The sequence below is a fragment of the Mauremys reevesii genome, linkage group 3, assembly GCF_016161935.1.
Source record: "Mauremys reevesii isolate NIE-2019 linkage group 3, ASM1616193v1, whole genome shotgun sequence".
Lineage (NCBI taxonomy): Eukaryota > Metazoa > Chordata > Testudines > Geoemydidae > Mauremys > Mauremys reevesii.
The window spans coordinates 208,284,527-208,312,525 of NC_052625.1; the positions used below are offsets into that span (position 1 = coordinate 208,284,527).

A 27,999-nucleotide genomic window follows, 5' to 3' on the forward strand; every position below is an offset into this window, starting at 1 on the left:
GAACATAGAATCATATAGGACTGCAAGGGACCTCAAGAGATCATTTAGTCCAGTCCCCTGCACTCCTGGTAGGACTAAGTATTATCTGGACCAGGGGTCTCAAACTCAATTTACCTTAGGACCAGTGCCAGTCCTCAGATCCTCCCAGTGGGCCAATAATGTCACTCATGCTACCCAGAACCTGCCCCCCAAACTCCATCCCCCACCTGGTTCTGGGATAGGGTGACCAGATACAGTCCTGTTTTTTGGGACTTTTTTTTCTATAGGCGCCTATTACCCCCAACCACTGTCCCATTTTTTCACAGTTGCTATCTGGTCACCCTACTCTGGGAGTGAGTTTGGGTTGGGGAGGAGGTCTGGGGTAGGGGATTGGGGTGCAGGGTTCAGGCTCTGGGAGGGAGTTTGGGTCTGGGTGGGGGTCTGGGGTGCAGGCTCTGGGATGGAGTTTCGTTGCTGGGTGCAGGCTCTGTGATGGGGCAGGGGGTGCAGGAGGAGGATGGGGTTGGGTTGCAGGCTCTGGGAGGGAGTTTAGGAGCAGGAGGGGTGCAGGCTCTGGGAGGGAATCTGGGGGCTGGAAGGGGTGTGTGGGAAAGGGGAGGAGGTGCAGGCTCCTGGAGGGGGTCAGGGTGTGTGGTGTTTACCTGGGGCTCCAAGGCAGGGTGGGCCGGGCTGGGGGGCCTCCGCAAGCTGCTGCCCCCAAACACCACCCCCACAGCTTCCCATTGGCCACAGAGGCACTCAGGGTGGGGGCAGCACACAGAGGCGCAGCCCTGCCTCAGGGCTGGGTGGTGAGTGGGGCCCTGGGACATTTTAAATTGCTGAGGGAGCGCCCTGGGATGGCAGGTGGGGCCAAGGGAGAGACCTGGCCCCAAAATTGCTGGAGCCCTGCAGGCCACATTGGGGGTTCTCAGGCCGCAGATGGCCCACGGGCCAGGAGTTTGAGACCTCTGATTTAGACCATCCCTGTTTGTCTAATCTGCTCTTAAAAATCTCCAATGATGGAGATTCCACAACCTCCCTAGGCAATTTATTACATTGCTTAACTACCCTGACAGGAAGTTTTTCCTAGTGTCCAACCTAAACCTCCCATGCTAGCTAATGTGTTATAGGATAGTTTAATGGTTGAAGCACAAGCTTAAGGCTTGAAAGACTTGGGATCAATTCTCTGTTCCACCAGAGACTTCCTGTGTAACCTTGAGCAAATCACTTTGCCTATCTGTGCCTCAGTTCCCCACTTGTAAATGGGGATAATAATACTCCTCTATTTCATGGTGGTGGTGTGAAGATAAAGATGATGAAGTTCTCAGATACTGTAATAATAGTAGCCAGCCTTAGAAAAAAGCCTAGTGTAAACAAGGCAGAGAAAACTTTAACAGGTGGTAAATTGGTTGCCTTAAAACCAAAGGAGAAGTTCCAGCATATTAGCTAACATACATCTTTAAATCCTAGTTAGACAAAGTCTAGCATTCACACACTGGTAAACTGAGGAGAGTCTAGAGCAGGGGTCGGCAACCTTTCAGAAGTGGTGTGCCGAGTTTTCATTTATTCACTCTAATTTAAGGTTTCGCATGCCTGTAATACATTTTAACGTTTTTAGAAGGTCTCTTTCTCTAAATCTATAATATATAACTAAACTATTGTTGTGTGAAAAGTAAATAAAGTTTTTAAAATGTTTAAGAAGCTTCATTTAAAATTAAATTAAAATGCAAAGCCCCCCGGACCGATGGCCAAGACCCAGGCAGTGTGAGTGCCACTGAAAATCAGTTTGTGTGCCGCCTTTGGCATACGTGCCATAGGTTGCCTACCCCTGGTCTAGAGGTTGTTTTAGGAGTTGTGCCAATAAGTCCATTTGTATTAAGTCAACCGTTTATACTTCCACTTTCTTCTTTTGGCATTAAATGGACAAGTGAAAAATTTTCAGCCTCTCCTCATTGCCTTGGTCTCCTTGTCTGTTTCCTTCACTCTGATTTTTCTCTCTAGAACCCCAATCTCCCTTCCCCTTCTTTAGGATTTTTTCCCCTTCGATTAATTCTCAATAAATATTTATCTTCTGTATTCGGGATAAAAAAAAAGATGATGCTGTCTCATCATATGGTGATAACACTCTTTCCATTCCACTACTATTTCTGGAGGGTGTTAAACAGAGGTTAGACATTTTAAAATCTGCAGGTCCAGATAACTTGCTTCCAAGAGTTTTAAAGGTGCTTGCTGAGGAGCTCGCTGGACCAGTACTGATGATTTTCAATCAGTCTGTGAGCACTGAAGAAGTTCCAGACGACTGGAAGAAAGCTAATTTTTTAAAAGGGTAAATGGGATGACCCAGGTAATTAGAGACTGTCAGCCTGACAAGATAATGGAGTGTCTGATATAGGACTTGATTGATAGAGAACTAAGGGAGGGTAATGTAACTAATGCAAATCAACATGGGTTTATGGAAAATAGATCCTGTCAAATTAATAGATTTTTTTTATGAGATTACAAATTTGGTTGATAAACATAATAGTGCTTACATAATAGGCTTCTTCTGTAAGGTGCTTGACTTGGTACTACACAATATTTTGACTAGAAAAGTAGAACTATATAAAATGAACCTGGCACACATTAAATGGATTAAAAACTGGCTAACTGATAGGTCTCAATAAGTAACTGTAAACATGGAATTGTCATCAAGCAGTTCTGTTTCCAGGGGGCCCATACAGGATTGATTCTTGGACATACACTATTTAACATTTTTATTAATGACCTGAAAGAAAACATAAAAATTGGGGAAATGGTAAATAACGAAGAGAGCAGGTCACTGATTCAGAGCAACCTAGATCATTTGGTAAATAGCACAGGAAAACAATGTGTTTTAATATAGCTAAATGTAATATATGCATCTGGGAACGAAGAATGTAGGCCATATGTACAGGATGGGAGACTCTATCCTTGGAAGCAGTGACTTTTACAAAGATTTGGGGGTTACAGTGGATAATCAGCTGAACATGAGCCCTCAGTGTGATGCTATGGCTAAAAGATCTAATGTGATTCTGGAATGTATAAATAGGGGAATTTCGAGCAGGGGTAGAGAGGTTATTTTATGTCTGTATTTGGCACTAGTATGACCACTATTAGAATTTTGTGTCCCTTTCTGGTGCCCACAATTCAAGAAGGATGTTAATAAATTGGAGTGAGTTCAGAGAAGAACCATGACAATGATTAAAGGAGTAAAAACATGCCTCATAGTTATAGATTCAAGGAACTCAATCTATTTATCTTAACAAACAGAAAGCTAATTACAGTCTAAGTATGGAGCTCTATCATATATGGATAACATATTTAACAGTCTAAGTATGGAGCTCTATCATATATGGATAACAGATATTTAACAATGCGCTCTTCAGTCTATCAGAGAAAGGCATACCATGATCCAATGGCCAGACGTTAAAGATAAACAAATTCAGACTGGAAATAAGGCATACATTTTTAACAATTAAATCCAAAGCAGATTGTGAAGAGTTACAAAGGGATCTCACAAAACTGGGTGACTGGTCAACAAAATGGCAGATTAAATTCAATATTCATAAATGGAAAGTAATGCACATTGGAAAACAATCTCAACTATACATACAAAATTATGGGGTCTAAATGAGATATCACCCAAGAGAAAGATCTTGGGGTCATTTATGATAGTTCTCTGAAAATATCTGCTCAATTTGCAATAGTAGTCAAAAAAGCTAACAGAATCCTAGAAACCATTAGGAAAGAGATAACAAGCCAGAAAATATCATAATGCCACTATATAAATCCACTGTACTCCCACATCTTGAATAAGGCACGTAGTTCTGTTTGCCCCATCTCAAAAAAGATATATTAGAATTGGAAAAAAGTTTAGAGAAGGGCAACAAAAATGATTAGGAGCATAGATCAGCTTCTCTATTAGTAGAGATTAAAAAGACTTGGACTGTTCAGTTTGGAAAAGATGACTGAGGAGATATATTATAGAGCTCTATAAAACCATGACCGGTGTGGAGAAAGTAAATAAGGAAGTGTTATTTACCCCTTCACATAACACAAGAACCAGGTGTCACCCAATGAAATATATAGGCTGCGTTAAAACAAATGGAAGTACTTCTTTATACAACACACAGTCAACCTGTGGAACTCATTGCCAGGAGATGTTGTGAAGGGCAAAAGTATAACTGAGTTTAAAAAAAAATAGATACATTATAGAGGATAGGTCCAACAGTGGCTACTAGCCAAGATGGTCAAGGATGTAATCCATGCTCTGTCCATAAACCTCTGACTGCTAGAAGCAGGGACTGGATGATGGGGGTTGATCACTCAATACATTGCCCTGTTCTGTTCACTCCCTTTGAAGTGTCTGGTACCGGGCATGGGCATCCTCAGAAGCCAGGATACTGGTCTAGCTGGACCATCAGTCTGACGTGGTATGGTCGTTCTTAGGTAGATGATCACAATGATCCGTTTTGGCCTTAGAATCTTTGAATGAATTTATTCTTCTCTCCCCTTTCTGCGTTAACCCCTGTCCTCCCCTGATCTTTCATGGAATTCCGCCTTCCCTTTCCTCTCAGGTCTTTCTTCCCCTTCCCCAATCTCACCTTCCTGTCTTCCCTCTTTCCACAGGCAGCGCACACTGGTGGCCAATAAAACCACCAGACACCCTTGCATTCAAGGGCCCCAGCTACTCGTGCACCCGCTGGATGGGTTACCCCACCCCCAACACACGCACACTCGCCGTGCTGCCTGCTCCCACACGGCACACACCCCTCACACAGGGCGGCCAGGACCCTGCTGCCCATCGCAGGCTGCTGCGCTGGGAGGCGACAGGGGGTTCGTGGGGCTGCGTGGCCGCGCCGGGAGGCTCTTGGGAGAAGGCCCGTGGGCTGGGCAGTGCGGGGGTGGGAGAGGACGCGATGCCGTGCAGGGGGAGCCAGCCCGCGAGCGAGTCACTTTCTCTCCCGAACCCCGCCCCGGCGCTTACACTCCGCTCCCGCCCGGAAGCGCTTTTCGATCTGCTCCGGAAGCGGAAGGGGCATTAGCAAGATGGCGGCGGCGGCAGCCGAGGCGGCGCCGGCAGGAGCCGGCTCCGAGTCTCCGGCCCCGCCGGTGTGCGTGCTGGTGCTGGGCATGGCGGGCTCTGGGAAAACCACCCTGGTGCAGGTGATGAGCTTAGACCCGGGGGAGGGGACCCCTCTCGGGCCCGGGGGGCAGGTGTCTGGGGGGGGGAAGCGAGATCTCCTCCGTTCCTTTACTTTCTCCTCTTCTCCTCAGCGGCTCACTGCTCATTTGCACAGCCAGAATTCCCCGCCCTACGTCATCAACCTGGACCCCGCTGTGCACGAGCTCCCCTTTCCAGCCAACATCGGTGAGTAGCTCGCGCTGCGCTGCGCTCTCTGGCCCGTGCGGCAGATGCGCTTCTGTGACTCTCTGCTGATTCCCTTTCATGCAACCCTGAGTCAGGGCTAATAATTGCTGGCTGAATATACAGATTCCTCTGACTACTGAGCCCATTTGTTCATCCCAGTCACGTTTCTAAGGCAAGTCTAGCACCTCGCAGTTCATAATGTCACATGCAGTTGAGGGCTGAGCAGAATGAGCTCTTTCTCTTTCTTTCCTTACCCATGAAAGACTTATCTAGTAGTGCTGTCTCTGTGCCTGGTCCGATTGAGAGGGCGCTGGGTTGTAGGCAGGTTGTGATGAATACTGAGTTTGCTAGATGTGTAATTCACTGTATTCTCTTTGGATCAGAGGGGTAAGCTGTGTTAGTCTGGATCTGTAAAAGCAGCAAAGAATCCTGTGGCACCTTATAGACTAACAGACAAATGTCTGACTAATGTCTGTTAGTCTATAAGGTGCCACAGGATTCTTTGCTGCTTTTACAGATCCAGACTAACAGACATTAGTCAGACATTTGTCTGTTAGTCTATAAGGTGCCACAGGATTCTTTGCTGTATTCTCTATACTTTTGTAGTTTTTGTATATCTTTGTTCAGAAATGGGAAGTTGGATGCTGTGAGGTAGTTGGCTAGGTGGGTTGTATCTCCTGTTGGAAGAGTCTGAATGCTAACGTGGGGGTTTATTTAGGGTAGACTAACGGGGTATAACTAGGGAGAAAAGGGTTGGTTTATTTTTTACATTGCACTAGCAACTAAAGGCTCTAGTTAGGATTGGAGTCCCATTGTTCTGGGCATGGTACAGATGCTTAGGTAAACAGCCCCTGATTTGGAAAGTTTGCTGTCTAATTTGGAAGATGCTGCAACAAACAATGGAGAGAATGAGGAATGAAGGATAAGAGTAGTAGTAATATGAGGTGGTTCTGAAGCATTTGAAAGCTTTCTCCTTTATTTATAAATATTAGCTATTGGCAGTTGCCACTTAGTCTAGCCATTTTCAATTTGTGACTTCCTTTGTGGATCACAGAAGGAGTCTTGATAGAGGAAGCTGAAGGACAAGACTAATACCCTTTCAGAATAGTTCAAAGAAGAGCATTCTATTTTTAAGGGATGGCATGGAAGGAATTGCAGAAGGGGACAAATGAGTGAACAAGATTTTCAACTTTGAAACTGGAAAAGCAAAAAATATAAACTGCCTATCAAGAAGCACTTGATGAGAGGAGGTTATTTCAGAGTTTGGTATGCCCTTCATTTGTGATATTCAGATTGGACTAAACAGAGAATTGGAGGATATTTAATCCCAGGTTGCCCTCTACAGTGTAAGGGAGTGAAGTTTTCAGACTTCTTTTTCCTGGTTTGAGTAAGGGAATACTACATACCAGCTCTCCCTTCTATTTCAGTCTGTTTTAATCACTGGGAACAGCCATGTTCTATCTTAGGCATATGGACTAGATGTTGTTTCCATAGCACTCAGAACCCAGAGATATAATAGATGTTGCTGGCTTGAAGAATTTAAAATCTAAATAGGTTTAAGTGAACCAAAGAAACCACATAAGTTATTAAAGAAAAAAAATAAAAAGTGTAGGTGGGTGGGGGAAGGATGCCCATGGTTCCAGTGAAAGCAAGTGGCTGCTTAGATAGTTGTCTTGACCGATTGTGTTGTATCATATTCACTTATTTAAAAAGTAAATTTTTGAGTGGCTCTTGGGGTTTAATTTTTACTTTCTGCACAGCACATAGCCTCAAAAATATTTTGTGTCAAAGAGTTTAATAGATTAGGATTAATTAAAAAAAAGGATTATATCTATATGAATAATATGCACATTCAAACTCATACTAGGACAAAAAAGGGATAGAAACTTTCCTACTTCAGGGCATAAAACAACCACCAGCTGCCTGAGGTTAGGAAGAAACTTCCCCCTGTGCATATTATTCCATAACTGTCAACTATGGGGTGTCGTGTATATTTCTGTAAAGTATTTGGCATTGACTACAGGCAGATGTGGGTGACTGGACTAAAATAAACTATTGGTCTGATCCATCCTGGTAGTTCCTATATTTCTGTGAAATGGGGAAGGGATGATATTGTGGTAACAAAAGAATGTGAACAGGAGAGTACAGGGGGCGGATGATGGATGGCTGAAAAATGAAAAGAGAGGTTAGAAAAAGAGAGTGAGAAATAGTGAGCAAAGGGAGGGAGCGTTGATAGCAAAGGGTTTGCAGTGCTAGATGACAGGCGGATTTAGAGGATTACAAGCGAACAGTGCAGTAGAGAAATATAAATTATTGCTTTCCAGCAATGGTTCTCAAACTGTGGGTCGGGACCCCGTTTTAATGGGGTCACCAGGACTGGCTTAGACTTTCTGGGGTCTGGGGCTAAAGCCCAAGCCCAAGCCTCACTGCCCGGGGCTGAGCCAAAACTCAAATACTTCAGCCCTGGGCACTGGGTCTCTGGTTACAGTCTCCCTGCCTGGGGCTGAAACCTCTGGGCATTGCCCCCCACCCCCACAGGGGTGGCGGCGGAGCTTGGTTGGGCTCAAGCTTTAGTTCCTTCTCCCGGTGTTGTGTAGTAGTTTTTGTTGTCAGAAGGGGGTTATGGTGCAATGAAGTTTGAGAACCCCGCTTTACAGATCTCAAGAGTGTTGGATCCCTCACTGTTCAGATAAATGCACGTTTTGTTCACCATTGTATCTGGATCTAGCCCTGCTGATAGCAAATCTAATCCAAACAGTGATTGTCAAACATGTAAACTATTTGAAGGTGTCATGTATCGATCTGATGTTTTACAGGTATGGTGGGGGTGGCTAGTGTTGATGAAGCATTAAAGTCCTCTATGAAACTAGTCCCACATGTACTGGCTTCCTTCATTGAGGCAGGGAGGGTAGGGGGAATTCTTACACCTGGGGAGCTGTCTTTCCCCGCTCATCAAATTACTATAATTTATTCAGTTGTGACTGTATCACTTTATTCTTTTCTAGATATCAGAGACACAGTGAAGTACAAAGAAGTCATGAAACAGTATCCTTTTCCTTTGCTTAAGATCACCTCTTCATACTCAACTCCTACAGACTACCATCTCTGTACACTGGGGAAAACAGAGAGGGTTGGGGTTTGGGGTTGCTCATGGGTAAAATGTAGCCAGAGACGGTGAGAATTTAAGCCAGGATACTGGTTGGCCTGGGTAGGTTGGAAAACAAGGGCTTTGGTTTGCTTGTTGGCTGCTCCTGTGATGGAATAGGTTCAGAAAAAGACAACAAAAATTATAAGGGGGTATCGAACAGCTTCCATATGAGAGAGATTAATAAGAATGGGACTTCTCATCTTGGAAAAGAGATGAGTAAGGGAGGATATGATAGATGTCTATAAAATCATGACTGGTGTGGAGAAAGTAAATAAGGAAGTGTTATTTGCTGCTTCTCGTAACACAAGAACTAGGGTCACCAAGTGAAATTAATAGGCAACAGGTTTAAAACAAACAAGAGGAAGTATTTTTTCACACAACACACAGTCAACCTGTGGAACTCCAGAGGATGTAGGCCAGGGGTAGGCAACCTATGGCACGTGTGCTGAAGGCGGCACGCAAGCTGATTTTCAGTGGCACTCACACTGCCCAGGTAATAGGTAAGGTAATAAAGGTAATAATTGGAGATATACCAATCTCCTAGAGCTGGAAGGAACCTTGAAAGGTCATCAAGTCCAGCCCCCTGCCTTCACTAGCAGGACCAATTTTTGCCCCAGATCCCTAAGTGGCCCCCTCAAGGATTGAACTCACAACCCTGGGTTTAGCAGGCCAATGCTCAAACCACTGAGCTATCCCTCCCCCTGGCCACCGGTCCAGGGGGCTGTACATTTTAATTTAATTTTAAACGAAGCTTCTTAAACATTTTAAAAACCTTATTTACTTTACATACAAGAATAGTTTAGTTATATATTATAGACTTATAGAAAGAGACCTTCTAAAAATGTTAAAATGTATTACTGGCACGCAAAACCTTAAATTTACTTGTTACTGTTAGTCCAAGAGTATGCCAGACACCTATGTAAACAAGCAAGTAGTACCAGGTTTGGGGGAAAAAGCCTATTAACGTTTCTGTAACCTGCTTTCCTGAGCTGTGTGTCCAGATATGGTCTGGGCCCAAATGGTGGAATAGTGACTTCTCTCAATCTCTTTGCCACAAGATTTGATCAGGTACCAAGCTCTTTGTGCTTATTATATGAGTCTGTGCTGTATGTTAGTAAGAGGCAGCATGTAACTTACAAGCCATTTTCACACACTTCTACATGTGGAATTGCAGAGGGCATATTTTCACTGAGAAGAAAAGTTAGAAGCTGCAGTAAAAAGTAATTGCTTTGAGGCAGGGCAAGTGCAGTCTGCTTCATTGAACCACATACCTAGTAAATTGACTGAGTAATGTTAAATTGAGTTTGATCCAGGGATTTGCTGCTGTGAGAGTAAAATGTCTCAGGGATACAGAGTGGAAGGGCGCAAGCAAATGGCACCTCTCCCTGCTCCACTTGGCAAATAGAAAGCAGCAATACTGCCAGCAATGTGTTTCTCCCTAACTTTTGATGACCTGGTTTAAAGTAGGAGGGGAAAACGTTATGGAGAGATAATAGTTGCATTTGCAGCCATGTCCTCTGATTATTATGGTTATTATGGTTATCATTAATAATGTTTATTATGGTAGTGCCAAAGTGCTAACCGAGAATGGGAGCTCATAATGCTAGGCACTGTACAAACACAGAGTAGCAGACAGTCTAAGCCCTGTATTCTCTTATCTTGTAACTTTACCTGGGAAATGTATTTTTGTGCTTGCTCCCTTTTAAAATTATTTTTTGGATGTTTGAAGGCAATTCACCTAGCCATATTTAAGTTTGGTTAAAAATTCTACCATTTTCAAAATTTTCCTTGAAGAGTCTTTGAATCCTGTAGCTAAAACAATGTGAAGTTTTGAATGTTTACAGTAATACAGTTAAACATGATTAATATCTGGAACATGGGCTAATAAAACAAGAATTGTCTTTATTTAGTAAAGAGAAAGTTGCCTTATGAAGTTTGAATGGTTTGACAAGTACTTCATAAATTCTATGCAGAGTAAGAAAAACAGGAGAAATGAGAACACTGCTGTTTGTATATAAATTCTACAAAGCAATATGAAGCGGAGGAAAATTGGGGATACTGCAGCTCATTAGCTTCGTAGGGCTGTGTGGTCTAGCAAGAGCCAGGATAGGGTGGCACTCCTAAGCCTTGAATTTTTTTTTAACCTCCAACAAAATACTACCTTAAGTTAAAGATCTTTAAGATGTTGCTATATCACAATGAACTTCGTTAAGATGAAGTTAAGTTTGCAGGCATATATCAGTGGTTTGAGTTTATTACCTTTCCAGAATGTTGGGTACATTCTAACTCTAACATTTAGAAACCCAGGATATTCAGAGTTAAGACTAAAGATACAAAAAACCCAAACTTTTGAAAATGTGGAGGTTCCATTGTAAAGTAGCCAGTCTGCCTTAGCTCTACTCCCGTAGAGACGCCAGCTTCTTGTTGTGTGTAGAGTATTGAAAATGTGCTCCACAGAACATCAGTTGTGTCATTTTTCATACATACTTGTCTTTGATATTATGTGTTCTGCTTTGACACCATTCTGATTTCTGTCCTTTTCATGTATGTGCTCTGATTTCTGGGCATCTGAGGCTTGTATATGGAGACTTGCTAGCTCTGTCTAATGACACTTGAAAACTGGCTTCCATCTGGAATCACAGGGCCTGATCTAGTGAAATGCTGAGGACCTTTGATGAGGCATTGAACCAAACCACATCACACAAGATGAGACTCTTCATGAAGAGTGGGAAATTATTGCCTTCCTTGTACAATTTCTCTAATCAGGATATGGGCAGAGTTAAGGTTGACTTTATTATATGCAATGATTGAGTACTTACCCAATTTCTCTTAACAGTTAATTTCTATATTTTTTAAATGCTTGGGTTTTTAACTTTAGCATTCCTTGGTGTACATATATAGTAAAAAAAAAAATAATTTGAAGTTAAAGCTTATCTCTTAATAAAGAGCATAGTCTTTGCTTTGTACTGGATCTAAATAAAAAGTCTATTATTGATTCCTTTTTCTTTCCAATCAGGTGATGAAGTTTATTGAAAAGCGACAGAACACATCTCAGTGAGTAAATTCCAGAAGAATATACTATTCTGAAATCCCTCTAGGAAAGCCACTTGAAAGAGTTCCAGTACAGGGTCTTTACTTGAGCAAAGCTGTCTGAAATTACCAGTCTTGTGCTGGGAAAGATTTGTATATATCCAGTTGTAGGAACTGTCTGCTACTTAGGTGTGTGGTGCTTGAGAAAAGAGCTACAGCTGGAAGCAGAACCACAAGTTTCCAGTAACTAGAGCAGAGTAATTTGGAGACACAAATGCAAGAAGCCTGGGGAACAAGCAGGGAGAACTAGAAGTCCTGGCACAGTCAAGGAATTATGATGTAATTGGAATAACAGAGACTTGGTGGGATTATTCACATGATTGGAGTACTGTCATGGATAGCTATAAACTGTTCAGGAAGGATAGGCAGGGCAGAAAAGGTGGGGAGTTGCGTTGTATGTAAGAGAGCAGTATGACTGCTCAGAGCTCCAGTATGAAACTGCAGAATAACCTGAGAGTCTCTGGATTAAATTTAGAAGTATGAACAACAAGGGTGATGTCGTGGTGGGAGTCTGCTACAGACCACCAGACCAGGGGGATGAGGTGGACGAGGCTTTCTTCCAGCAACTAACAGAAGTTGCTAGATCACAGGCCCTGGTTCTCATGGGTGACTTTAATCACCCTGATATCTGCTGGGAGAGCAATACAGCAGTGCACAGACAATCCAGGAAGTTTCTGGAAAGTGTAGGGGACAATTTCCTGGTGCAAGTGCTGGAGGAACCAACTAGGGGAAAAGCTCTTCTTGACCTGCTGCTCACAAACAGGGAAGAAATAGTAGAGGAAGCAATAGTGGATGGGAACCTGGGAGGCAGTGACCATGAGATGGTCGAGTTCAGGAACCTGACACAAGGAAGAAAGGAGAGCAGTAGAACAGAGACCCTGGACTTCAGAAAAGCAGACTTCGACTCCCTCAGGGAACTGATGGGCAAGGTCCCTTGGGAGAATAACATGACGGGGAAAGGAGTCGAGGAAAACTGGCTGTATTTTAAAGAATTCTTATTGAGGTTGCAGGAACAAACCATCCTGATGTGTAGGAAGAAAAGTAAATATGGCAGGCGACCAGCTTGGCTTAACAGTGAAATCCTTGCTCGTCTTAAACACAAAAAAAAGCTTACAAGAAGTGGAAGATTGGACAAATAACCAGGGAGGAGTATAAAAGTATTGCTCAGGCATGCAGGAGTGAAATTAGGAAGGCCAAATCACACTTGGAGTTGCAGCTAGCCGGAGATGTTAAGAGTAACAAGAAGGGTTTCTTCAGTATATGTTAGCAACAAGAAGAAAGTCAAGGAAAGTGTGGGCCCCTTGCTGAATGAGGGAGGGAACCTAGTGACAGAGGATGTGGAGAAAGCTAGTGTACTCAATGCTTTTTTTGCCTCTCTGCACTCTGCAGCACGGTATGGGGAGGAGGTGACCAGCTCTCTGTGGAGAAAGAAGTAGTTCGGGACTATTTAGAAAAGCTGGACGAGCACAAGTCCATGGGGCTGGATGCACTGTATCCGAGGGTGCTAAAGGAGTTGGCCGATGAGATTGCAGAGCCATTGGCCATTATCTTTGAAAAATCATGGCGATTGGGGGAGGTCCCGGATGACTGGAAAAAGGCTAATGTAGTGCCCATCTTTAAAAAAGGGAAGAAGGAAGATCCAGGGAACAACAGGCCAGTCAGTCTCACCTCAGTCCCTGGAAAAATCATGGAGCAGGTCCTCAAGGAATCAATTCTGAACCACTTAAAGGAGGGGAAAGTGATCAGGAACAGTCAGCATGGATTCACCAAGGGCAAGTCATGCCTGACTAACCTAATTGCCTTCTATGATGAGGTAACCGGCTCTGTGGATGAGGGGAAAGCAGTGGATGTGCTATTTCTGGACTTTAGCAAAGCTTTTGATACAGTCTCCCACAGTATTCTTGCCAGCAAGTTAAAGAAGTCTGGGCTGGATGAATGGACGGTAAGGTGGATAGAAAACTGGCTAGATGGTCGGGCTCAACGGGTAGTGATCAATGGTTCCATGTCTAGTTGGCAGCTGGTATCAAGTGGAGTGCCCCAAGGGTCGGTGCTGGGGCCGGTTTTATTCAATATCTTCATTAACGATCTGGAGGATGGTGTGGACTGCACCCTTAGCAAGTTTGTAGATGACACTAAACTGGGAGGAGTGGTTGATACGCTGGAGGGTAGGGATAGGATACAGAGGGACCTAGACAAATTAGAGGACTGGGCCAAAAGAAATATAATAAGGTTCAACAAGGACAAGTGCAGAGTCCTGCATTTAGGATGGAAGAATCCCATGCACTGCTATAGACTAGGGACCGAATGGCTGGGCAGCAGTTCTGCAGAAAGGGACCTAGGGGTTACAGTGGACGAAAAGCTGAATATGAGTCAACAGTGTGCCCTTGTTGCCAAGAAGGCTAATGGCATTTTGGGTTGTATAAGTAGGGGCATTTCCAGCAGATCGAGGGATGTGATCATTCCCCTCTATTCAGCACTGGTGAGGCCTCATCTGGAGTACTGTGTCCAGTTTTGGGCCCCACACTACAAGAAGGATGTGGATAAATTGGAGAGAGTCCAGTGGAGGGCAACAAAAATGATTAGGGGGCTGGAGCACATGACTTATGAGGAGAGGCTGAGGGAACTGAGATTGTTTAGCCTGCAGAAGAGAAGAATGAGGGGGGATTTGATAGCTGCTTTCAACTACCTGAAAGGGTGTTCCAAAGAGGATGGATCTAGACTGTTCTCAGTGGTAGAAGATGACAGAACAAGGAGTAATGGTCTCAAGTTGCAGAGGGGGAGGTTTAGGTTGGACATTAGGAAAAACTTTTTCACTAGTAGGGTGGTGAAGCACTGGAATGGGTTACCTAGGGAGGTGGTGGAATCTCCTTCCTTAGAGGTTTTTAAGGTCAGGCTTGACAAAGCCCTGGCTGGGATGATTTAGTTGGGTTTGGTCCTGCTTTGAGCAGGGGGTTGGACTAGATGACCTCCTGAGGTCCCTTCCAACCCTGAGATTCTATGACTCATTCTCCTGGTCTCACACCTCTCTTGTGCTTTCCCAATACAAGACTGGTGATTTTATCTATTTTTCTTCTGTAAGGTTCATGGGGCGGGAGGGGAGTTCAGTGCCACCTGCTTGTTGGTTTTTCCCTTAGCCTCAATATTGACGATATCTAAACAGAAGACTTGGAATTTGATGGATAATTAATGTCCTCTATGATATAATCCAAATGCTAACAGTTTGAAGTTGTTAGAGGATGGGTCTGTTGATTGCAAAGCTCCCTTAATACAATTCATATAAACCCCATTGTTCTATGTGAGGTGTAAAAACTGATTCCCTGTGTTTGTTCTAAAGAGCTTACAGTCTAAGTCAGGGGTCTCAAACTCAAATGACCATGAGGGCCACATGAGGGCTAGTTCATTGGCCCGAGGGCCGCATCATTGACACCCCCCCACCTTGCTGCCCCTGGCCCTGCCCCCACTCCACCCCTTCTATGAGGCCCGCCTCTTCCCACCCCTTCCCTGCCCCCATTCCAACCCCTTCCCTGAAGTCCCCACCCCAACTCCGCCCTCTCCCTGCCCCCAGAGGGTGCATGAGGGGTGTGGCAGGGGCTCAGGGCAGGGAGGTGAGGTGCTGCAGGGGGCTGGGGTGCAGGCAGGGGGCTCGGGGTGCAGAAGGGGTGTGCGGAGCAGCAGGGGGCTCAGGGCAGGGGGTTGAGGTGTGGGGTGCAGCAGGGGCTCAGGGCAGGGGATTGGGGTGCAGAAGGGGTTTGGGGTGCAGCAGAGGACTCAGGGCACGGGGTTGGGGTGTGGGGTGCAGCAGGGGGCTCAGGGCATGGGGTGCGGGGTGCTGGGGGGCTCCGGGGTGGCAGCGGTGCACACTGGGGCTAGGGCAGGCTGCCGGCTCCAGCCCTGGCTCCACTGCGCTCCGGGAAATAGCTGGAACCATGTCCCTGTGGCCCCTGGGGGAGGGGGATGCAGGGCTCTGCGCACTGCTTGCTGCGCCTCCAGGCACCTCATCCAAAGCTCCCATTGGCCACAGTTCCCTGTTCCTGGCCAGTGGGAGCTGTGTGTGCCTGGAACCAGGGCAACATGGATGGAGCTCTCTGCTCTCTGCTGCTGCCCCCCCCCCCCCCCCCGGCCGCAGGGACATGATGCCAGCTGCTTCAGGGAGCGGTGTGGGGCTCGAGCGGGGGCAATCCTGCAGCTGTAGTTTGCCCACCCCTGGCCTGGAGGTAGGCCAGGGGGGCGGATGCGGGCCACTTGGCGAGCCGCAGGAAATAGCCCCACGGGCCACATGCAACCTGTGGGATGCGTTTTTGAGAACCCTGGTCTAAGTAGCTGCTATGTCGATGCTTTTGACTTTATCATTTAAATGTAATCTGCAGAGAACAGTAATGACCTTTTACTGGCACCTTCAGTGCAGGAGATTTTTCAGGTCCTTGCCTAAGGGTATATCTACACTGGCAAGCTTCTTGCGCCACAAGTTACACCACTTTTATTAAAACTCTGGAATTAAACCGCTGTTGCATGTCCATGCTGTGCTCCTTGTGACGCTGGAGCGCATCCACATTAGCAGCTCTTGCAAAGGCAAAGAGCAGTGCATTGTGGTAGCTATCCCACTGTGCAGGGTGCTTTGGAAAGGGTTTGCAATGCCTCATGAGGCAGGCACAGTATCACATGGTGCAGGTTTCCCCATCCCATTGTTCCATGGTGTGATGAAGTGGGTTTTTTTTTTCATCTTGCCATGTTGCATGTGAGTCTTACACTGTGTACTCCACCAATACTTAGGTGGTGGGAATTGAGTGTGTGATTTTGCTGAGGCCCTCAGGGCAGGTGAGACTGCCCAACTATTTGCAGCTATTTAACCTGAGACCCAAGATGGGGGTGCGTCCAGATGACACCTTTGGCCTGGAAAGTGAGAGAAGGAGGAGGGGCTGGAGGCTGGCAGTCTGCTTGGGGGAACTGGAAGAGAGGGAATCCAGGGCATCTGGCCCAGGATTCCCAAGATAGATTTGGCTGAAAGTCACTGATGTCTGTAATAGGAAGCTCTGTTCTATGCTGTGGTCCTAGGGGAGGGATAGCTCAGTGGTTTGAGCATTGGCTTTCTAAACCCAGGGTTGTGAGTTCAATCCTTGAGGGGGCCACTAAGGGATCTGAGGCAAAATCAGCACTTGGTCCTGCTAGTGAAGGCAGGGGGCTGGACTCAATGATCTTTTGGGGTCCCTTTCAGTTCTACGAGGTGTGTGTGTGTGTGTATATATATATATTTATTTTTGAAAATGTAGAAAACATCCAAAAATATGTAAATAAATAGTATTCCATTGTTTAACTGTGATTAATCTCACTATTAATCACAACTAATTTTTTAAATCTCTTGACAGCCCTACTTTTGACTAATTTTTTCTTTGTTTGTGGGGGTTTTCTTCTTCACAGATATGTTCTTATTGATACACCAGGACAGATTGAGGTGTTCACCTGGTCGGCCTCAGGCACTATCATCACTGAGGCACTGGTAAGTGTGTTTTGCAGGACATCAGAGTGAGGCTGGCTGGTTGCAGAATGGCATGTTTTACTTAACTAAAACTTGTTTCATCCTATTCTTTCAGGCTTCCACTTTTCCTTCAGTTGTCGTTTATGTGATGGACACATCTCGCAGCACCAGCCCTATCACCTTTATGTCTAACATGTTGTATGCTTGCAGGTAAGAAATTGTAGGTTCAGAAATCAAATATATATCTTTTCAAAATGCTGTCTGTCTTATCCTCACAAAGAAATGAGAGAGCCCACATTTCTTGAAAAGATCTTTAAATTGGAACAAAGTTATTGGATTTGGTTGAGAGGTGCTACATGAAATCAGTTGTTTGCAGTGTTGTTATATCTGTGTTGGTCCCAGGATATGAGAGACACAAGGTAGGTGAGGTAATATCTTTTGTTGGACCAGCTTCTGTTGATGGAAGGGACAAGCTTTCAAGCTACACAGAGCTTTTCCTCACATCTGGAGAACGTACTCAGAGTGTCTGATGAAATCAGTGCAGTCTGAGAGTTCTTAATGTCTGCAAAATCAGTATCTTGATGAAGAGCAAACTCAGCCGAGGCAAGAGTCCTATACTAATGGTGGGAGGGCAGAAATATTTTGTTTGCTAGCCAGGATACTGAGTAGATCTTTCATTAAAGGCATCTGCTCTGCCTTTTGTCAAGGTCATTGATATTTGAGTACTACTGGTAATCTTGGACAAAGTGGCAAAGAAATTGTTGCATCTACAGACATCTTGTCAGGATGCTTCATTTTTGCCCCTTGGAGGAGTATGTAGCTATAGCAGTTCACACATTTGTCACCTCCTGGAGGAGCTATTTAAAATACCATGTTGTCTTCCTCTTTAGTTCCAGACACAGGAAAGTTTGGTTTGTGCAGGATCCCGTCTGCTTAGCTACATAAGCCACCAAGAGCACATCACAGTGGCATGCTGCACCCTCCACTGAGTCCTGTTTTCTTCAACACAAATTCAGTTTCTGTTCTGACCTCTTTTTAAATTAATGGAGATATCCTATCTCCTAGAACTGGAAGGGACCTTGAAAGGTCATCAAGTCCAGCCCCCCTGCCTTCACTAGCAGGGCCAAGTGCTGTTTTTGCCCCAGATCCCTAAGTGGCCCCCTTCAAGGATTGAACTCACAACCCTGGGTTTAGCAGGCCAATGCTCAAACCACTGAGCTATCTCCTCCTCCCTTTGCAGCTTGGGTTTTCCAGGTTTTTATACACAGGCTAGCACTTTCTTAGCCTGGGACCATCACTTCTCCCTGTTTAGTCTTTAGTCTTTATTTCTCCGATATTTTCAGCTGTGTTGTAGGGAGAGCAAGGTCCCTTTTATGATGTCGTTTTTTCCCTTTTATATCTTTTATTCACTTGTTGGAAAGCTCTTTTGCTGTGACCTGGGTCAAACAGTTCCCATTGTGTAGTGCTATCTCAGAGAGGTTTTTATTGTTCTTGTGTGCATTTCCTTAATAAGCCATTAACATTGTTTGGCCTTTTTACGGTTGTACCTGAAAGGCTGCTTGTGGGTGTTTTCAACCTCACAACGTGTTTTAGTAACACATACACAGCCAAACTTCATAACTTCACATACAATGATAGCACATACAATTCAATGACATATTGATGTCTAGCAGATTAAGACTTTTAGAATGATACCTCACAAGGCATACTTTGTACAAAAACAGGTTTCAGAGTAGCAGCCATGTTAGTCTGTATCCGCAAAAAGAACAGGAGTACTTGTGGCACCTTAGAGACTAACACATTTATTTCAGCATGAGCTTTCGTGAGCTACAGCTCAGTTCTTCGGATGCATAGAATGGAACACACAGACAGGATATATTTATACATACAGAGAACATGAAAAGGTGGAAGTATGCATACCAACAGGAAGAGTCTAATCAATTGAGATGAGCTATCATCAGCAGGAGAAAAAAAACTTTTGAAGTGATAATTAAGATGACCCATAGAAGGTGTGAGGAGAACTTAACATAGGGAAATAGATTCAATTAGTGTAATGACCCAACCATTCCCAGTCTCTGTTTAGGCCTGAGTTAATTGTGTCTAATTTGCATATTAATTCAAGCAAACAGGATGTTAGGAATCATTAAAAAGGGGATAGAGAATAAGACTGAGAATATATTATTGCCCTTATATAAATCCATGGTACGCCCACATCTCAAATACTGTGTACAGATGTGGTCTCCTCACCTCAAAAAAGATATTCTAGCACTAGAAAAGGTTCAGAAAAGAGCAACTAAAATGATTAGGGGTTTAGAGAGGGTCCCATATGAGGAAAGATTAAAGAGGCTAGGACTCTTCAGTTTGGAAAAGAGAAGACTAAGGGGGGACATGATAGAGGTATATAAAATCATGAGTGATGTTGAGAAAGTGGATAAGGAAAAGTTATTTACTTATTCCCATAATACAAGAACTAGGGGTCACCAAATGAAATTAATAGGCAGCAGGTTTAAAACAAATAAAAGGAAGTTCTTCTTCACGCAGCGCACTGTCAACTTGTGGAACTCCTTACCTGAGGAGGTTGTGAAGGCTAGGACTATAACAATGTTTAAAAGGGGACTGGATAAATTCATGGTGGCTAAGTCCATAAATGGCTATTAGCCAGGATGGGTAAGAATGGAGTCCCTAGCCTCTGTTCGTCAGAGGATGGAGATGGATGGCAGGAGAGAGATCACTTGATCATTGCCTGTTAGGTTCACTCCCTCAGGGGCACCTGGCATTGGCCACTGTCGGTAGACAGATACTGGGCTAGATGGACCTTTGGTCTGACCCGGTACGGCCTTTCTTATGTTCTTATGTTAAGTTCAGCAGTCTGTCTTTGGAGTCTGTTTTTGAAGTTTTTTTGTTGCAAAATTGCCACCTTCAAGTCTGTCACTGAATGGTTAGAGAGGTTGAAGTGTTCTCCCACAAGTACTCCTGTTCTTTTTGTACAAAAAATGTCACACCCACCTTTTTCTGAACATGTTGCAAGAGTCCCCTTTTTGCAAAAGTTTTTCTTGTAGTGACTGAAAATAAGACATTAAAATGGAAATAAAAATCAAACAACAATAGTAAACAGAAGTTGCTGAACCTGGAATCCAAAGCAGATTCCATTAAGGACAACTCTAAACAAATCTTACATGAGAACCATAGACTTATTAGGGGGGCTGGTTTGTCTTTTAGGTTAACTGGCTGATATCCACTCCAGGGCTACTTTTGCATGCAACATGTAATCAAGCTGTGTAGCTTACTGCTAGAGGAAGTAATTGAGGCTAAGAATTTAACAAAATTCAAAAAGGGATTGGTTATTTATATGGCTAATAAGAATATTCAGAATTTTTGTTATAACAATACAAATTTTGAAAGGAATATTAAACCTTGTTTTTCAGGTCTTAAGCCAATCTCTAACTATTAGAGATGAGGATGAGTTTTATATGGGGGATAGATTATTCCACATAAGCCTGCTGCACTGTTCTTATGTCATCCTCTGAAGTGTCTGGTTCTGGCCACTGTTGGAGACAGTATATTAAACTGGGTAGACCTGAGGTCTGATGCAGTTTAGCAATTCTGTATTCCTAAACAGAGAACTTACCCTTTCTAGTAACTATACCTCAAAGTTCATGGATCCAAAAATATGTCCGGTTGGGTCTGCAGGTCTGTATGTATTTTGAGGTCATAGGTCAGTCCACAGATATCATCTCAACCATGCTAAAAGTCCTGAGTCAAAATAGAAAAAAAAGAAAAAAGGAAGGTTAATAACAAGTAGAGCTGAAATAATAGAAAAACATCAGTCAAGCTCAGCTATGCACACAGGACAATTGCTGTTCTACAGAGAGATGCTTATAACCTCTTTTTATATTTTGGTCCTTAGTGATCTGAGCGAAAGATTACACTTTAATTTGGTCAGAGTAAAATGTCCTTTCCTACTAAAAGCACAATTTTGGGGTTTGGTTTTTATATGCAGGCCTATCTGTCTCATGCTTAACGTGGAAAGATGTTAATCTATGTCTTATTGAAGTCTAGGTGACTTTTCTGACTGCTCCTCTTCTCTCCTTTCAGTATCCTGTACAAAACAAAACTACCTTTTATTTTGGCCATGAACAAGGTAAGTAGAATCTGTTGTCAGTGTCCAAGTGAACAAAATGCTTGTTAGACTTCTCTTATAATAGTGTCATCACCTCTCCTCAGCAAGAACATCATTGCCTTGGAGATGGATGAAGGAATACTGGCTACTAAAGGGCTCTAATTTAGTGGAGAATGGCATAACAAGAACCAATGGCCAGAAGTCAAAGCCAGATAAATTCTAATTAGAAATAAGGCACAGATTTTTAACAGTGAGGGCAATTAACTATTGGAAAGCAGGGATGTGGTGAATTCTCTATCACTTGGAGTGTGTAAATCAAAACTAGATGCATTTCTGGAAGATCTATTTTAGCCAAACACAAGCAATTTGGCCTCAATACAAGGTAATCGGGTGAAATTCTGTGACCTCTGTTATACAGAAAGTCAAACTAGATAATCAAGTGGTTGCTTCTGTTCTTAAAAATCTATGAATAGGAGGCTTATTTTTGATGTGGAAAAGATAAAGGCAGTGAAGCTTAGCCATAAGGTAACTGACAGGAGTGATCAAATCTAGGAAAGTGAAGGTAGCATTTCAATTTGATAATCCATTAAATATTTTTGAAGGATGCTAGTTGTGTCGTCATGTCTGGTATCAAAATGGAAGAATAGGACTGAGGAATAGAGAAGAGCTTTGTTCTACAGAAAAGTGACAAAGAATCGCATGCGTCTGACGAAGTGGGTATTCACCCACGAAAGCTCATGCTCCAATACTTCTGTTATTCTATAAGGTGCCCCAGGACTCTTTGTCGCTTTTCACAGATCCAGACTAACACGGCTACCCCCCTCTGATACGTTCTACAGAAAATTGTCTCTAAATTGGAGAAACTGCCAGACTCCTTCCTTTTCCTCTTATGTTTCCCTCTCTTTCTTATATCAAGCTGTCAAACTTTGCTGTGAAACCTCAATCTAGAGAGACCCTAATTTTGTGGGGTTCTGCCTGGATGCTAGGTTTTCAAAAGCATGTATGTGACTTAGAACCACAAATCCCATTGAGAGTGACCTATGCTCCTAAATCACTTAAAATTTAAAAAATGACCCTTGCCTTACAGAGGTTAGAATCTAAATATAAGATGAGACACAACAGGCAAGTTTGACAAGCAACAGGATGGAGAAAGGGGAAGGCAGGGCTAGGGTAACACAGCTAAGACTCTTCAGCTACAGAGGTAGCTAGTGCACAACGTGATTTTTGATTCAGATGAAAAGTTCTGCCATTTAAAAAAAATACTTTTAAAACTTTCTGTTGCTGTTCTTGTGTATGCCCACACACAAATGATCACCCCCAATTCTGCCCTCTCCGTGCCCTTTCCAGGGTTTAAGGGCTGCCATCTCCAGCAGACAGCTTTGCCTTTAAAAAAAAAAAAAAATCATTGGGGCTTCTGAGGGACTGAAGATATTTGCCCCTGCTGCTCCTCCTCGCTTCTCTGGACCTGCCAGGAGAACTAGCTTCACATGCCTGGATGAGGGCCCCAGTTAGTCTCTCCTCATCTGCAGAGAGTTGCAGGGCTACTCTAGTTGGGACTCCCTGTTTCCAGCTGCTACACCTTTCCTTTGACTCCAGTCTTCTCCTTTTTACACTGATTTTACATGCCATCTTCACTGACAAAGACCACATTTCTGCCATCTTTCACTTATACTGGATACCTTAACCCTTCAACTAGAGGTGTGGTTTAGTACCTATGTTCATATCTACCCCCATAGTCTTGCCCTGCCCTAGTAAGGTAGGGAGAATTTTCGAAACCTACCACTTCTCAATAATGGGCTGAGTTTCCTTGCCCAACAGAAAAAGCACAAATGGAGTCCTGTAAACAAATTCCTTTCTATTGCCCAAGTTCCTTTTTCTTAAGGCGAGAGTCCTCTGTGCTGTAATGGGCATCCTTTGGCAAAGCCTGTTGGTGTCGATAGTTGACACTACTAAACTGGACACTTGGCAGATACCAGTCATCCTAAGGATGTGTTTCCATTCCTTTTTATGTATACTCTTAAAGGAATGCTGTCAGCTTGAAGCCTAGTCCACTTTTATAAATGTGATAGTTATTTCAGATGCCAACAAAAGTACCGTGTAGACATAGCCTGAGTTAGGCCTTTTTTACACTACAGTTTCATCATCAAAAGGCAGCTTTTCTCAATAAAATAGTGGAGGTGTACACACGACAGTGTTCCTCCCACCAATGTTCCTCCTGCTTTGCTGACAAAATAAAACTACCATGCCAAGAGGCACAGAGCTTGTTGCGGCAAAGTTAGATCAACAAAGCGTCCGTTTAGACACAGCGTTTATTACATCGCCGTAACTGGCCTCCGGGGGTATCGCACAATGCTCCACTGTCCTGCATCCAGCTACACAGGCATTTGCCCCTCTCCTTTCAAAGCCCCAGGAAATTTTGGAATTCCTCAGTGTGGAGAGCTCACATGGCACACTCAGCTGCGCAGTAACTGGCTCCCGCATCACACACACTTCTGCCTGCACTACAGGGAAAGGGATTGATCTCCTTGGTCTGTGGGGAGAGGAGGCTGTGGGAGAATATGTTGAACAGCACAGGTCCAGTATAGATCTTTGGGGTACCCTGCTATTTACCCCTCTCCATTGTGAAGACTGGCCACTTATTCCTACCCTTTGTTTCCTGTCTTTTAACCAGTTACTGATTCATAGATTTTAAGGTCAGACGGGACCATTATGATCATCTAGTCTGACCACCTGCACAATGCAGGCCACAGAATCTCACCCCCCACTCCTGTAACAAACCCCTAACCTATGTCTGAGTTATTAAAGTCCTCAAATCGTGGCTTAAAGACCTCAAGGTGCAGAGAATCCTCCAGCAAGTGACCTGTGCACCACACTGCAGAAAAAGGCAAAAAACCTCCAGGGCCTCTGCCCTGGAGGAAAATTCCTTCCCGACCCCAAATATGGCGATCAGTTAAACCCTGAGCATGTGGGCAAGACTCACCAGCCAGCACCCAGGAAAGAATTCTCTATAGTAACTCAGATCCCACCCCATCTAACATCCCATCACAGACCATTGGGCATATTTACCTGCTAATAATCAAAGATCAATTAATTGCCAAAATTAAGCCTATCCCATCATACCATCCCCTCCATAAAGTTATCAAGCTTAGTCTTGAAGCCAAATATGTCTTTTGCCCCCACTGCTCCCCTTGGAAGGCTGTTCCAGAACTTCACTCCTCTAATGGTTAGAGTACCTTCCCTCTAATCCCATGACTGCCTTGTTTGCTTAAAAGCCTGTGGTGAGGGACCTTGTCAAAAGCTTTCTGAAAGTCCAAGAATACTTCAGCCACTCGATTACCCTTGCCCACGTGCTTGTTGACACCCTAAAATAATTCTAATAAACTGGTGAGGCATGATTTTCCTTTACAAAAGCCCTGTTGACTCTTCCCCAACAAATTATGTCATAGAATCATAGAATCTCAGGGTTGGAAGGGACCTCAGGAGGTCATCTAGTCCAACCCCCTGCTCAAAGCAGGACCAAACCCAACTAAATCATCCCAGCCAGGGCTTTGTCAAGCCTGACCTTAAAAACCTCTAAGGAAGGAGTTTCCACCACCTCCCTAGGTAACCCATTCCAGTTCTTCACCACCCTACTAGTGAAAAAGTTTTTCCTAATATCCAACCTAAACCTCCCCCTCTGCAACTTGAGACCATTACTCCTTGTTCTGTCATCTTCTACCACTGAGAACAGTCTAGATCCATCCTCTTTGGAACCCCCTTTCATGTAGTTGAAAGCAGCTATCAAATCCCCCCTCATTCTTCTCTTCTGCAGGCTAAACAATCCCAGTTCCCTCAGCCTCTCCTCATAAGTCATGTGTTCCAGTCCCTTAATCATTTTTGTTGCCCTCCACTGGACTCCCCAATTTATCCATATCCTTCTTGTAGTGTGGGGCCCAAAACTGGACACAGTACTCCAGATGAGGCCTCACCAGTGCTGAATAGAGGGGAATGATCACATCCCTCGATCTGCTGGAAATGCCCCTACTTATACAACCCAAAATGCCATTAGCCTTCTTGGCAACAAGGGCACACTGTTGACTCATATTCAGCTTTTCGTCCACCGTAACCCCTAGGTCCTTTTCTGCAGAACTGCTGCCCAGCCATTCGGTCCCTAGTCTGTAGCAGTGCATGGGATTCTTCAGTCCTAAGTGCAGGACTCTGCACTTGTCCTTGTTGAACCTCATCATATTTCTTTTGGCCCAATCCTCTAATTTGTCTCGGTCCCTCTGTATCCTATCCCTACCCTCCAGCATATCAACCACTCCTCCCAGTTTAGTGTCATCTGCAAACTTGCTAAGGGTGCAGTCCACACCATCCTCCAGATCGTTAATGAAGATATTGAACAAAACCGGCCCCAGCACCGACCCTTGGGGCACCCCACTTGATACCGGCTGCCAACTAGACATGGAACCATTGATCACTACCCGTTGAGCCCGACTATCTAGCCAGTTTTCTATCCACCTTACCGTCCATTGATCCAGCCCAGACTTCTTTAACTTGCTGGCAAGAATACTGTGGGAGACTGTATCAAAAGCTTTGCTAAAGTCCAGAAATAGCACATCCACTGCTTTCCCCTCATCCACAGAGCCGGTTATCTCATCATAGAAGGCAATTAGGTTAGTCAGGCATGACTTGCCCTTGGTGAATCCATGCTGACTGTTCCTGATCACTTTCCCCTCCTTTAAGTGGTTCAGAATTGATTCCTTGAGGACCTGTTCCATGATTTTTCCAGGGACTGAGGTGAGACTGACTGGCCTGTAGTTCCCTGGATCTTCCTTCTTCCCTTTTTTAAAGATGGGCACTACATTAGCCTTTTTCCAGTCATCCGGGACCTTCCCCGATCGCCATGATTTTTCAAAGATAATGGCCAATGGCTCTGCAATCTCATCGGCCAACTCCTTTAGCACCCTCGGATGCAGTGCATCCGGCCCCATGGACTTGTGCTCGTCCAGCTTTTCTAAATAGTCCCGAACTACTTCTTTCCCCACAGAGAGCTGGTCACCTCCTCCCCATACCGTGCTGCAGAGTGCAGCTGTCTGGGAGCTGACCTTGTCTGTGAAGACAGAGGCAAAAAAAGCATTGAGTACACTAGCTTTCTCCACATCCTCTGTCACTAGGTTCCCTCCCTCATTCAGCAAGGGGCCCACACTTTCCTTGACTTTCTTCTTGTTGCTAACATATCTGAAGAAACCCTTCTTGTTACTCCTAACATCTCCGGCTAGCTGCAACTCCAAGCATGATTTCGCCTTCCTAATTTCACTCCTGCATGCCTGAGCAATACTTTTATACCCCTCCCTGGTTATTTGTCCAATCTTCCACTTCTTGTAAGCTGTTTTTTTGTGTTTAAGATGAGCAAGGATTTCACTGTTGAGCCAAGCTGGTCGCCTGCCATATTTACTTTTCTTCCTACACATCGGGATGGTTTGTTCCTGCAACCTCAATAAGGTTTCTTTAAAATACAGCCAGCTTTCCTCGACTCCTTTCCCCGTCATGTTATTCTCCCAAGGGACCTTGCCCATCAGTTCCCTGAGGGAGTCAAAGTCTGCTTTTCTGAAGTCCAGGGTCTCTGTTCTACTGCTCTCCTTTCTTCCTTGTGTCAGGATCCTGAACTCGACCATCTCATGGTCACTGCCTCCCAGGTTCCCATCCACTATTGCTTCCTCTGCTATTTCTTCCCTGTTTGTGAGCAGCAGGTCAAGAAGAGCTTTTCCCCTAGTTGGTTCCTCCAGCACTTGCACCAGGAAATTGTCCCCTACACTTTCCAGAAACTTCCTGGATTGCCTGTGCACTGCTGTATTGCTCTCCCAGCAGATATCAGGGTGATTAAAGTCACCCATGAGAACCAGGGCCTGTGATCTAGCAACTTCTGTTAGTTGCTGGAAGAAAGCCTCGTCCACCTCATCCCCCTGGTCTGGTGGTCTGTAGCAGACTCCCACCACGACATCACCCTTGTTTTTCATACTTCTAAATTTAATCCAGAGACACTCAGGTTTTTCTGGAGTTTCATACTGGAGCTCTGAGCAGTCATACTGCTCTCTTACATGCAACGCAACTCCCCCACCTTTTCTGCCCTGCCTGTCCTTCCTGAACAGTTTATATCCATCCATGACAGTACTCCAATCATGTGAATTATCCCACCAAGTCTCTGTTATTCCAATTACATCATAATTCCTTGACTGTGCCAGGACTTCTAGTTCTCCCTGCTTGTTCCCCAGGCTTCTTGCAGTTGTGTATAGGCACTTAAGATAACTCGCTGATTGTCCCGCTTTCTCGGTCTGAGACAGGAGTCCTCCCCTCTTGCAGTTTCCTGCTTGTGCTTACTCCCGGAATCCCACTTCCCCACTTACCTCGGGGCTTTGGTCTCCTTCCCCCGGTGAACCTAGTTTAAAGCCCTCCTCACTAGGTTAGCCAGCCTGCTTGCAAAGATGCTCTTCCCTCTCTTCGTGAGGTGGAGCCCGTCTCTGCCTAGCAATCCTTCTTCTTGGAAGACCATCCCATGTCCATCTATGTGCCTGATAATTCTGTTCTTTTCTATAGTTCCAACCAATTTGCTTGTTACTGAAGTTAGGTTTACTGGCCTGGAAGTGCCAGGACTTCCTCTGGAGCCTCTTTTTTTTTTTTTTTAAATCAGCATTAAATTAGCTACCCTTCAATCATCTGATACAGAGGGTGATTTAAGTGATAGGTTGCATACTACAATAGCAGTTCAATTTAGTATGAATTCCTTCAGAACATTTGGGTGAATACCATGTGGTCTTATT

General features: G+C 44.4%; 1 protein-coding gene across 1 annotated transcript in view; it reads left to right on the forward strand.

Moving 5' to 3' along the window:
- Positions 1-5,010: 5,010 nt before the first annotated feature.
- Positions 5,011-27,999, forward strand: part of GPN1 (GPN-loop GTPase 1) — a 53,146-nt gene continuing 30,157 nt past the window's right edge. The window contains exons 1-8 of the mRNA XM_039529662.1: positions 5,011-5,163; positions 5,275-5,368; positions 8,374-8,413; positions 9,518-9,584; positions 11,533-11,570; positions 17,022-17,100; positions 17,195-17,289; positions 21,175-21,220. Of these exons, the coding sequence (XP_039385596.1) occupies positions 5,047-5,163; positions 5,275-5,368; positions 8,374-8,413; positions 9,518-9,584; positions 11,533-11,570; positions 17,022-17,100; positions 17,195-17,289; positions 21,175-21,220 (576 nt within the window). The 5' untranslated portion in view covers positions 5,011-5,046. The remainder of the gene's footprint in view (positions 5,164-5,274; positions 5,369-8,373; positions 8,414-9,517; positions 9,585-11,532; positions 11,571-17,021; positions 17,101-17,194; positions 17,290-21,174; positions 21,221-27,999) is intronic.